The sequence below is a fragment of the Anneissia japonica genome, unplaced genomic scaffold (genome assembly GCF_011630105.1).
Source record: "Anneissia japonica isolate Jap-2015-1 unplaced genomic scaffold, ASM1163010v1 scaffold199_len4679917_cov187, whole genome shotgun sequence".
Classification (NCBI taxonomy): Eukaryota; Metazoa; Echinodermata; class Crinoidea; order Comatulida; family Comatulidae; genus Anneissia; species Anneissia japonica.
In genome coordinates this window covers 2,905,211-2,919,238 of record NW_022686322.1, presented here as the reverse complement: position 1 = coordinate 2,919,238, position 14,028 = coordinate 2,905,211, and the positions used below count along the sequence as shown (strand labels likewise).

The following is a 14,028-nucleotide window of genomic DNA, read 5'->3' as shown; positions in this document are numbered from 1 at the left end:
TATGTATATATATGTACATATATATATATATGTACGTATATATATGTATCCCATATATATATATATATCTATGTATATATATACTTATATATATATATTTATATATATATGTGTGTGTAATATGTATATATATATATGTATATGTGAATTATGTATATATACATGTATATATATATGTTTATATATATGTATATACATATACATATATATAGGCCTATATATGTATATATTTCTATATACATATGTATATATATATGTATATAAATCATCAAAGAATCAAAGTTGATTTATATTATATATATATGTATATATATACATGTATATATATGTCTATATGTCTATATGTCTATATATATATAGGCATATATATACATATGTATATATATATATGTCTATATATATATAGGTGTGTGTGTATATATAGAGAAAAAATGAAGCAGCTTCAATAGTAACTTTAAGAACACACATGTGTGTGGTTTATGTGTGTGTGTGTGTGTGTGTGATATGTGTATAAATATAAATATTGTCTCACCTCACCCATCATCTACAAAGCCACTGTCCACTCAAATGATGACACAAAATGCTACATCGGGCTCACTGACACACCGTTCAAAACCCGATACACAAACCACAAATACACTTTTAACACCCCAAATACAGAAACAGCACCGTACTCTCCAAATACGTATGGAAATTAAAAGACAGCAACACACCCTACAATATTAAATGGTCTACAGTATTATCGACAGAGCATCTGCTTACTCCCCAAAACCAAAACACTGCAACCTATGCACCGAGCTATTGTCTAAATGCAGGTACAACAACAAATACTTACTTAAAAACAATTAACTTATTTGCATTTTCACCTGCCTTAGCATTCATATACTCACACAATTCTTGTATTCTCTCACTCCTGAAGATTGCATTTAAATTTGACCAAAGACGAACGTAAGGCTATATCCACTCTTAAAACCAATAAAGACATCGTAATAAGACAGGCAGATAAAGGAGGAGCCACGACCATCATGAGCAGAAGCCAGTGAACAATTATCGAACACTATTTTATTAAAAAAAATTAGATAAGGACCATACTGTTGATTTTAATCGTGAACTTTTGAACTTGACCACGGGGTTATCTGCTCATACCCATCCACATATTTCTGCTCTTATCCATAGGAACCCACAGCTAGGTACGTTCTACACCATACCAAAAGTACACAAGCTACCCAAACTTATCGACAACATTCTCACGACCAAACCACACAACATATCCACATCCACTGATCCATTCAAAAAAATTTGACATCGCTAAGTCGCTCAATATTCATCCACCAGGCCGTCTCATCATCTCCAATATAGGAACGCTTAAAGAACACCTATCCGGTTACCATTTGGTTATTAAAACTTTCATCCCTTCCATCCTCAGTTACATCAAAGATACCACGCACTTTCTCAAAAATCTCTCACAAATCCCAAACATTCAGAAGGATGCTCTACTAGTCACCATGGATGTCACATCCCTTTACACGAACATCCCCCATGCTGAAGGCCCAGATATATTGACGATATTTTTTTTATACATGGCATTGATGCGCTCGAGCTTTTCAAAACTCATGCTAACACTTTCCATCCCACCATTAAATTCACATTTGAACACTCTCAACACACTCTCCCGTTCCTCAATGTCTCTGTCAAGGTTATAGAAGGGCAACTCTCGACTTCTCTCTACTGCAAGCCCACCGATCGTCACTGTTATCTTACCTATAACAGCTTTTATCCACATAAACTGAAACAGTCATTGATATTCAGCCAATGTCTTCGCATCAGACAGGGGCGGATCCAAAAATGTCCAAAAGGGGTAGGTGGGCGGAATGGGGGGGGGCGCGAAAGTTGGGCCGATTGAGACAACTCTGTTGTAGGGGGGTCCGGGGCATTCCCCCGCGAAATTTTTGTGTTCTAGACGCCCGAACATAACATTTGAGGCATTCTGGGCTATCATGTTTTTCTTTTTTTCTTTTTTTTCTTTTTTCTCCCTTTTTTTTTACCTCCCAAAAGTGGGGGCCGGGGCGATGATGACTGCTTTGATCATGTTAACAAGCTCACGGCTTACTCTCTGGATAACGGTTATCCCCTTAAATTTATTCTCAAGAAAACCTCTAGAGCTATTAGAATTTCTAGACCTTCTCTTCTCTCTCCCAATCCCAAGCTCATCACTGAACGCATACCCCTAGTCATTGATTACAGTCCCAGTAGCTCCCAACTAGCTAACAGAGTTAAACAAGGATTTCAATCTCTCAAACTCGATCCCTCTATAAATACCATTTTCAATGATCCCCCGGTAGTAGCCAACCACCAAATCTCAAATCTATTTTATCTTCATCTCGCTTACTTTCATCCTGTAGGCAGTGGCGTCGAGTGGGGGATCGGGAGGGGGGTCGATGCCCCGGAGCCCGGGTCTACTGGGGGCCCGGACCAAAATGAAAAATTTTCGGGGGAAGAACAAAATCTCCATAGGGCCCGAGCCCAAGCCAGGGTGAAAACCTTTGTTGTCAGATTTAGGAGGAGACTTAATTTGGGGAGCGGCCAAGTGGGGGTCCCAAGTGAAGGGGGGAATGTGAGGTGTTGCCCCGGGGCCCTTACTCTCGACGCCACTGCCTGTAGGACCGCCGGTATTAACAAATGCCACAAGCCTAGATGTCAAATTGTAAATTTATCACCACAGATTGCTCTATTACTATGCCTCATTCTGGTTGCACACTTCGTCTCCCCTCTCTTAACTGTGATGCTCACAATGTTGTATATATGTTACTCTGCAATATTTATGAAGATGGTCATTATTTTGGCGAAACTGGCATTGCTTTTAGGTCCAGATTTAATAACCACAAATCTTCTATCCGACACAATCGCACAGGTTCTCCTGTAGCAGAACACTTCAACTCTCCGAAATATTCTCTCAGTAAACTACGATGTACCCTCATATCCACTAATTTCTCCTCCCTCAACCAACGTAGACTCAAATTCATTATCAAACACAAAACACACATATCTGGTTTAAACAAGGATCTTGGTATCCTTAGTGGGTTCTCGTTTTTTAAGGTCAAATTTTTTTATTTCGATCAGTTTCTGTGGTGACCCGATTTTATTTCATGTCATTCATTTATTTATTTATTCATTCATTCCTTCATTCATTCATTCATTCATTCATTCATTTATATTATCATTATTATTATTATTATTATTTCATTATATAAATATATATATATATATATATTTTCCCATTTATTATCTCTATAGGCCTTGTTTGTTTTAGCGCTGATTTATCATATTACTGTATTTTTTCATTTATTTATTATTCTAGGATTCACAGACCCAGCCTATGTTATATTATTAGGCCTACATTCAGGAGGCTCAGTTACAAACTTTATATGATCCATTTCTCTGAAATAACCATCTTTATTGTGCTGGCCAATACAATAGATAGCTTATTTGACACCCTTGTTTCTTGATTATTGTAGATACTCAGTATGCATAGATAAGTAAGCCAATCATTTTACAGTTTTATAAGTACAGTATCTCTTATTTACTTTCTGTCACCTTTATTTTTGATAAGACAGCCTATATTATAATGATTCATGATGTTTTCCGTTATTCTCGCTGATGAAGGCCACAGGAGTGGCAGAGATATCCGAGAAATTTGTGTTCTTAAAGTCTACTATTGAAGCTGTTTTCATTTCCGAGCAGTTTCTTCTTTCTTTCTGGCAACATTTTAAAAGGCAACTAGTGGCAAACTACTGGACCGATTTAATTAAAACTTGGTCAGTAGGACCGGTGCCACCCCCCATTTATGTGTTGTTCACAACTTGGGGTCAAAGGTCACATAAGGAGCATTAGGGTCAAAAAACCAAAAATCGTATAAAAGCTACTTGTCTCACAAATAACGTAGCACAGTCTTGTCCTTTGCACATGTACATTGGCATAAGGCAGAGTCTATAGGGTGTTCAGGTATAAGGGGTCAAAGGTCATTAAGGGGTAATTTTTATCTTTTTTCTGGCAACATTTTAAAACCTGGTCAGTAAAACAGGTGACACCTCTCATACATGGGGTGTTCACTTCTTGGGGTCAAAGGTCACATAGGAGTTATTAGGGTAAACAAAAATTTTAAAAAAAATGAATAAAAGACTTCTTCTGTCACAAATAACATAGCACAGTCTTGTCCTGGGCACATATGTATTGGCATAAGGTAGGGTCTCTATGGTGTTCACAGATTTACGGTCAAAGGTCATTAAAGGGTTATTTTTTTTTGTTCTCTCTAGTAACATTTCAAAATGCTACTAATGGCAAACCATTGAACGAAATGCAATCAAATTTCGTCATTAAGAACCGGCGACCCCTCCTACACCCCAGTCTGGGATCAGGGTTACATAGGGGTCATCGGGGTCAAATTTTAAAAAACCTCCAATTGAGCTCGAATTTACCAGGAATGATCCTTAGGACCTTCTAAACATGAAAAACGACTCTTCACCTATAGGTCAAAAGTCACAAGGGTCACTATAGTGAAAATTATCAAATCATAATGAAAACTTGAGGACATCTGCTCACTGAACGGTTCACTGCACACTTTAACACAGTAAATGAGTCAAAATCTTTTCTCACAAAATCGACTATATAATTTGAATGGTTTCATTTGGCAATCTGGGGCGGTCGGATTATGAAACTAGGTGTTTTAAGCTTGATAATCATCTATATTACAATTAATGCAAAATTTAGGGATCATTTTTCTTTCAAAATATCTCTTTTGATTACCTCTTATGCTTTTGCATAGGAAAAAGGTTAAAATTAGAGTGTTTTTTGGTATACTTCCTGCTTCTTTTTACCATAACTCTGCAACGACGTAAGTCCCATGCTGGTTGCTTAAATAACCATTAATCATTTTTTCTTTACAATTTTGTATTCAGAACTATTTTTACCCTATCTTTGAATGACGTCACGCGCTTAAGGCCAATTAGCAGCTACGAATTTCGAGTTTTCTGCGGTTAGTGCGTTCATATGCATAAGATGTAGGTCAGATTTACCTGAATGAGCTTTTGTCGTAAATAGAGGAAAAGATTTCATTATGATTTCTAGTGAGTAATGATTGGATCAATTGCATTAGACAGACTCCTACCAAACAAGGGGTGTTCACACAGGTTAGCTTAAAGGTCACAGTGGTTATCTCTTAAAAAATGACTGGGTTCATGTTCTATTGAACATAGTATCTCTAGTTTTTTCATTCTGTCGGAACACACGTGGAACACAAATGAAATATATCTGTATATATATATTTTTTTTTTCATTATGATTTCTAGTGAGTAATGATTGGATCAATTGCATTAGACAGACTCCTACCAAACAAGGGGTGTTCACACCCCTTATATATACTCACATATATATATATATATATATATATATATATATATATATGTATATATAATATGTATATATGTGTGTATAGGCCTATATATATGTGTGTGTATATATATGTATATATAATATATATATATATATATATATACTGTATATAGTTAAAATTTTATGACAATAGTTTTATACAACTTATTTTATATAGTTTATCAAATATAATATATGAATTACTAACATTACTCTTAAATCAGTTCCGTAAAATGCTCCGTCCTCAATATATGAAATTTTGTTTCTAGAAAGCATACTAATGAAGAAAAAAAAGTTAAAAGTATTTCAACTTACAACATACAAAACAATCAAGTGAAATGAAAGAAAATATTTTATATTTTCATTGGCAGCATATCATGTACGGTAGTTTATCCATACAGTTCATTAGTACAGTAAACCTATACAACAACAAAAAGACAACAGCTACTGCAGTAGCCTCAGTTGTATTATTTGCAGCAGTATTATATTTTTTTCATTTATTTATTTATTGAATAGGATTTATATAGCGCACATAGCCAGAAAACTGCTCAAGGCGCTTTCCCCCTGATAATTGGATACAGAATTAAACAAACACAACGTCCAACCTCTTACACTCCCCGGGGAGTATTCCTAGTTATGAGTGTGCACTACTAATGTCATTCCGATTCATTACCTCCTACCAGGTACCCATTTTTATAGGCCTCTTGAATGGGTAAAGAGAGGCAAATGCTCAAAAACACACAAAAAAATAAAGTCCAATGCCTTATACACTGCGCCACACGCTTCTAGTAGTTGGCCTGTAGTATTAACAGCAGCGGCAGCCAGCGGTGTTGTTGCAACGGCAGCAGCAGTGGCAGTATGGTGTTAGTATAGTTAGTTATTAACCATCTTACATCATTTCCAGATTTTTCAGACCTCTGAAATTATCTCTTGAAATACTTTCGATTCGATTATCATGCATGACAATAGTTTGAGGTGAGTATTTCACAATAGGTCCACTTCCAAGGGAAAATATGGAATTCGATTGTAAGTACCTGAGATAGAGAATAAAGAAAAAGTGAGATTAGTCTTGTAGACTGCCTCAATACGATCTACAAGTTATTTTTCTAGGCAACCATTAAGAGGCACAGTATTCAGGTATAGAAACAATTATTGCTTTGTAAAAGTAGAAAATGGCAGAAGGTGAGGATTCCCCAGCAGTGTTGGCAATGAAACTCAACATTCTGTTCGAACGGGAGATAATTTTGTTTACATGGTCTTCCCAAGTAAATTGACTGTTAATAGTAACCCCAGATGGCAATGATTTAACACAACATAGTATGGTGAACTAGATAAGAAACTGATCAGTGTTCTTTTAATGATCGTCAATGGCAGCGCTACGGGGCGGGGGGGGGGGGGGGCTGGCTACATTCCCCGTCGGGGAGGCCTTGCCCCCACCCCAGGTCGGGGAGAAAAACCACAATTTATCTGGTAGAAAAGAAAATAAAAAAAAAAATATATCTAATTTGTACATATTAAGAGACTCTAAAATCGATTAAATTAGCCTTTGAAACCCCTAAATTGTCATATTTTCGGGGGGCTACGTACCCTGGACCACTTTCAAAAGGTTTTTAGCGACGTCCGACCTTGCCCACTTTTCTGTCGTCGGGGACATCAGCCCCCCCCCCCCCCCCCCCCCCTCACAATCTTGGACTTTGGATCCCCCTCCCCGTCGGGGAAATCTTGGCGCCGCTACTGATGATCGTGTAATGTGGAGGATTTTAGGTTTGTTAAGTTCCACTTCATTTAAATCACACCAAGAAGTGAGACGGTTTACAACATTGAAAATCAAGTTTGTTACAAGCTGAGAGAAAGTATTTATTAATAATAGTACTGTATTTGATTTATACACTATTTGTGTTCCCAGTGCCAAGCAGCAACTTGATTTGCATGTTATTTCCTATGACGATTTACCAGCTACTACCTATAAGCTACGTAGCGCGAGATGGTCTTAGATCCGTAACGTAATGGGCCAGGAACGTCAAAGTGAGAGACCACAACGCAGTGAAAGCTGCAAAAGCACAATGTAATAGTATGTAGTATTAGTGAATCTCTAAAAATCAATCCTGTAACTAAATAAAATAGATGATGACAACAGCAATGACATAGCTGAAAAAATATATATTAATGAAAATACACTATACTAAAATATTCACTATAGTATATTGTAAGTCATGTTAATATCGAAAGCAACGACTAACTGGATTTCTTCGTTGGATGGGAGTGTTCTGCGAATTGATGCTGTGGCTCTCAATTTCAATCGTGAATTTGACTGAATTTTACATGGGACATTAATTTCTAAGCTTAAGAGAAGTTATGATGTAACTGGGTCATTATTAAATTAGATAAATTCTTTTCTAATTAAGCAGAGACAAAAGGTCATCTTCAATGGAGTAGTCTCGGATTGGTGTAATTTCTGGCGTTTCTCAAGTGTCTGTTCCCGGACCCATACTTTTTAACATCTCTGTCAACGACCTACATTTGCACCTTCATTCTAGGCCTTTCAAATATGCGGATGACACCTTTGTCTCCAGGTGTGTTTATACCCATAACGATGAAGTAATTTTACAAAATGATATTAGTCATATTTTTCGTTGGTCAAAGATGAATTCTCTGACATATAAATAAAACTAAATATAAGGTAATGAGTATTACTCTTAAAAGATCACACAATGTTGCTTCTTATACACTTGATGGGCGTGTTTTGCAAAATGTTTAAGAACTAAAGCTCCTTTGAGTGACAGTGAGTTATATAATGTCCTGGGCAGGGCAGGCTAATAAGTAACTCTAAATTGCAATGTAAATAATGTTCTTTTAAAATTTACAAGTGTCTAGTCCGCCTCCATATCCAGTATTGCTGCCATGTCTGGTATCCGTTTCGTATAGGTCAACAAAATCATAGACGAGCTAATCGGTTTATTTTACATCAAACCCCCTGGAACAGACATAGGTCTATGTTGGAAGACTAGACACTTCGAATATAATAACTATTACTTCACTTCAAGATTATTTTACAGTTTTAAGTATTTGTAATATCCTTATTAATTTTCGTAATAGTTTTATTTTCAAAAAATGATTATTAACAACTGCCATCTTACTGACTATCAAACACTTTAAAATACAGAATGGCACTTTAAAATACTGTATACCAACTCGATCTGTCCAAACTTGGAATAATCTTTTTGCGGCCCTTAGGAACACAATAAACAAAAGAAACGAGCTCATCACTAAGTGCCGTCACAACAAATTTAAATATGAAAGGGAGTTGGTGTATTCTGGTAAATTGAAGAGATTCTTTGCTAAGTATGGGTTAATAACCATTCCTATGTCACAGAGCTAGAGATAAAAAATGTTCTGGCAGGGCTGGTATGATTAAATTTCTATGGCAGGAAAGGACACAAACCTGTCTCTTATACACATCTTTAACTTCAATTATTTTTATAGTACATAATAATATTGTTTTCAAACACAATTTTCAATCAACAAAAACTGAATCATCAGTTTTTCACAATGCACTGATATGAAAACAATTTGGCCTAAATATAGTACTCACATTGTACGTCTGATTCGTAAATTGTACAGGGCAGGAGGGAACACAGTTAGTCTGTTATCCTTTAGACACCTTGTTAAAGAAAGTTAAATAACATATTTAAATAATAATAACAATAACAACAGCAACAGGAAGAACAATTAAAACAAAAACAACAAAAAGAAGAAGAGGAAGAGGAAAAAGAAGATTCCCATGAGAAGTGATGTTGAAATTTCAACAAAAAAAGTCATTCATAAGTATAAAGAAATAACACACAATCAAAAATACTAAATAATACTAATAAACTTATGAACTAAAACTTTCATTTGACCATGACACACTATTATGGAAAGTTTCATTTAAATCCATTGATAGGTTTCTAGATATATTAGGTCTGGAATATTAGCATTTTAATGACCCTCAAGTTTACACCAAAATCTGGATCGTCACCAAAATTGAATAATTTCTTCTTGGGTGTTTAAACCTAAATCCCTTTAATTGGTCCTCACATCCACACCCCACTCCAGATTAATAAATTTTAAGCGGTATGGTCTATGTTTGGACAAAGTTTGAAAAAGATCCAAGCATGGAAAGCGACCAAAGTGCCTAGCAGAAAAACCATGTGCAAAAAGATAGGAAAAACTATGTGCAAGAAGAAAAAAAAAGAACAAAAAATGGATTTTCTTTGCTGCTGCTAGGCCCATAATGTTGATGATGATACATCATTAAAATTTTGTGTAATAAATATACAGTGTATTTTAGGCAACGGGTGCTTTTTCTTTCTTTTAACCATATAGAATATATAGAAAGTATACATGGACGTTTTTTGATAGATAGACGTCATCCCAGAGAGATTTGATAGAAAAGGCAAAGGTTCGCTGACCATTTCTTTTTAGACTTTAGGAATGAGAAGGCCTAACTTGCCAAGTAAAGACAACGGGTTAGGACATTGATTGAAACTATTTGAGAAATATGCTGGCTGATGAAATCGAAGAACTTTGAAACATAGAATAAAGATTTAAAAGGGAATTCGTTGTAACCAGTACAGATTTTTGCATTGGAGTGCAAGAATTGCGTCAGTAAGAGAGCATACACGAGCAGCATTGCAATAATAAAGTTTAAATCTAAGGAAATACAAGTATGAACGAGAGTTTCTGTAGATTTGTAGTTTAAGAGGGACTCATCCATAATGACACTTAGATTTGTTACAGAAGATGATGGTTTAATTTCAAAGATTTCAGGTTAAATCTAGTGAAAGTCTAAATAAATAAAATATTCGGGAAAAGAAAACAATATATCTAGATTTTAAAGGATTTAATTTGAGCATTTTTGGGTAAGTCAGTTTATTAGTTTTAATATTTATTATTGTTTTCAAGACAAAACTTGGTTGCTCATATTATAAGATGTAAAAATGATAATCCTTGCAAGATGGTGTTGTTTTTACGCATCTAGAAACAAAAAATCGGGTAGAAAAGTAAAATCTATTCTTGATCTGATAGTTGAAAAAAGCAATATTTCCAGATCTTAGTTTCTCAGAGAAAGTTTTTCCAGACTAACTCTTCAAAAGTAAAAATTAATAAAAATAACATTGATATATATAAATATATAGCATAGATATAGTATAGCATAGATGCCGGCACCGCTTAAGCACCTGTGAATTTTTGCTGACCGACCTCTATGTATCAAATTGCTGGACTCTCTGCTTTTAGGTTTTCCTTCCTCCCGGTAATGGTTTCGGCTAGTTTTAGGATATGACATGGTTTATGTATACTCTCTTGTGGGCATCTTTTTTGAACTTTCGGATCTAAAGTTTAAATATTATTATGCAGATTTGAATTTGTCAATACAAGTTTGAGATTCAGATAAGGAATCAAAAGTTAGATAGAGCTGGTTTCATCGACGTAAATATGACAATGAATATTATGATGAGAACGAATAAACTTGGAAACGGTAGAAATATATGACAAGAGAACAGTACCGAAAATGGACCCCTGAGAAACACAAAATTACAGCTCTTTTGAAGAAGAAACAGAGTAGAACCGAAAAAAAAAACATTATTGGCATGCTGTTGACGAGAGAGCTAAGTTTAGGACGTCATCGTCATCTTCATCATCATCATCATCATCTCCGCCAGGAGATATATATATATTTTCGTTTCGTGATGTTTGGGTGTGGGGGGGTGTGTGTGTGTAACGCTTTGCTATTTCATTTTTTTTTTTCTTTTGTTGGAAATATCTCAAAAACGGCTGCACAAACTTAACTGAAAATATAACCCAATGAAGAAATGATTAAATTTTGGTGACTGGCCAGGTGTGGATGTGACGACCATTTATAGAATTCTGTCCTAGACAAGATATCTCAAAAACTAATCTACTGATATGAATGAAACTTTCGTGAAAGTTTAACCAAAGTACAAGAAAGAAACTGTCAAGTGTAGGTCTCGATCCAAATTCGGGGGTGAACGTGAGGGTCATTTAAATTTTGAAGGTCCTGCGTCTTTCTTGTGTTTAAAATATCTCAAAAAGTGCTGCACATATTTCAATGCCAGCTACAGGGACTGTTAGGTATGACCCAAGGATGAGATGATTACATTTTGGTGATCCAGCGTAGGGTGTGTATATGAGGACCATTGAAAGGGAAACGTCCCAGACCAGATATTTAAAAAACTAATCAACTGATATGAATGAAACTTCATGAAAGCTTAACCAAGGTCCAGAGGATCCACTAATTAGTCTTAAATAAAACAAAAAGACAGTAACTCCGAAAAGAGACAGACATTTTGAGATTCAACGTTTCGATGTATTTGATAATTCTCAAGAATACTGATGAGAATACTGATGATGGATGGGTGAGATTTTCTCATCAGTATTCTTGAAAATGATCAAATAGATCGAAACGTTAAATCTCAAAATGTCTCTGTCTCTTTTCGGAGTTACTGTCTTTTTGTTTTATTTAACCAAGGCACAAGGAAGAAGTTATGGAGTGTTGATGACGATCCAAATTCGGGTGTGTATTTGTGTGCCAGTATGTTAAGCCAGAAGATGTAAGGAATTGGCAGATGTACAACTGATACCATTAAATGCGTACGAAAAATTAAGTCGCAGATCAGATCAGATATTTCTAAAACTAATCAAATTATTATTATTATTATTATTATTATTATTATTATTAACTAACTTTAATTATAATTTGCAATGGTAAAGAATGTATACTTGCAATTCGTCAACACCTTCCATCTCTATAAATGCATCGGGATGAACATCTTGAATCACGTTGTGTTCAAATGTCCTGAAAATAATATTGGTGTATTCTGGTAAATTGAAGAGATTCTTTGCTAAGTATGGGTTAATAACCATTCCTATGTCACAGAGCTAGAGATAAAAAATGTTCTGGCAGGGCTGGTATGATTAAATTTCTATGGCAGGAAAGGACACAAACAGTATGAAAATATTATACCTGTTTATTCCTATTGCATGGACGCATATATAAAAAATATATAAGGTAATTTCGGTATAACTATTAATTACATATTAAATACTGATTATGAATTTCCACCGACGCAGAATAGTAAAGATACAAAAAAAAATAATAACCAAAGATACTCACAGCTTATCTAGATAGCCCCCATTAATGACTCTTGCTGGAATGGTCGTTAGGGTAGACCACCATACATATCTGTTGAGATAATCAAACATTTCTAAATATGTGATACTCTACCTGGTAACATATAAAGCTGGATTCACATTGTCCCTTTACTTATCCCATATTCTGATCGGCGGTTCGTCGGGCTTTGGGCTTTCCGATCCGTTTGTTTTTTTGTGAATTCAACTTAATACTAAATGGTCTGTATTGAGCCAATCTTTTGCCTCAGTAGCTCAGTTTAAACGAAGTAAATAATGAAATCTTACATTTTACTGCCAGACGGTATGTTTCGAAATGTTCCTGTAGATATATTTCTTAAAAATTTTCCGCTGACCACTCTTTAAAAAAAATAAACAAAATACTTATAAACATTGTTGTTTTATAATTTGTTTACAATGTTACTAACTCCGTGGCCTCACCTTTGTTATTTTTCCGACATTAAAGCATGTTACGCATACGAACGTATAAAATGAAATGAAGTAGACGGCATCAGAGTGCTCTTGTCTCTAGATATAGCCTAATACTCGTATTTTTGTTATTGTTCTAAATGTATTGCTATTATTATTATCATTATTACTACTAAAATACTTTAATAATAATAATATAATAATAATTATATTAATAATAATTACACTAATAACAATAATAATAATAATAATAATAATTACACTAATACTAATAATAACAGTAATAACAATAATAATAATAATAATAATAATAATAATAATATTGTTGTAATTTTAGGATATAGTAATACTTTAATAATTCAATAATAATAAAATAATAATAGTGTTAATATTGTTGTTATTTTTTGATGTTTTGCCCTACCTGAAGTGTTATCGTACAAATACTTTCGGAAAAAATCGCAAGTGATTCATTGCAGTTAAGAAACTGAATTGCGAAATGAAGTTGTTCAACTGTTCAACTACTGATATAAAATTACAAATTACAGGTCTACACAAAAAGTGAATTATCACAGAAAAAATACAAATACAAATTGATTACATTCACAAAAATAAATTAAAATAGAGCCCATGGCCTCCAGATAACTAGCCCTTTGCCGTAAACACTAGATCACAGAGCAAGTGTTGAATCCGATCCCCATGTATCAGAAACTCTGCAAATGCAATTCGATATGTGTTCGCCTCAGGAAATATCATAAGAATGATGTTTTACTGACGTATCTGAAGTGTTATCTTACTGAATACTCAGTGCGTTTCCAAATACTTGCGAACAAAATCGCAAGTAATTCGGATTGGAATCAAACCCACGAAATCAAATAATAGCCTGATGTCATATAACCACTACATCACTATTTTCTTGACACAAACACGCATCGAATTTGTGGTTAATAGGCATTTTTCGTTTTGACTACGCGGCCAGTCTACTAC

The 14,028-nt window shown here is 34.8% G+C and overlaps 1 protein-coding gene across 5 annotated transcripts in view; it reads right to left on the bottom strand.

The window, feature by feature from the left end:
- Nucleotides 1–5,500: 5,500 nt before the first annotated feature.
- LOC117115921 (toll-like receptor 6) overlaps nt 5,501–14,028 on the bottom strand; it is a 22,118-nt gene continuing 13,590 nt past the window's right edge. For 3 of the 5 annotated variants that reach the window (XM_033259839.1, XM_033259816.1, XM_033259810.1), the window contains 6 exons: nt 12,904–12,975; nt 12,602–12,670; nt 12,212–12,283; nt 9,020–9,088; nt 6,321–6,461; nt 5,501–5,704 (listed from right to left, as the gene is read on the bottom strand). In XM_033259839.1, the coding sequence (XP_033115730.1) occupies nt 5,593–5,704; nt 6,321–6,461; nt 9,020–9,088; nt 12,212–12,283; nt 12,602–12,670; nt 12,904–12,975 (535 nt within the window). In that variant the 3' untranslated portion in view covers nt 5,501–5,592. The remainder of the gene's footprint in view (nt 5,705–6,320; nt 6,462–9,019; nt 9,089–12,211; nt 12,284–12,601; nt 12,671–12,903; nt 12,976–14,028) is intronic. The other 2 variants (XM_033259830.1, XM_033259821.1) reach the window with 1 other exon arrangement.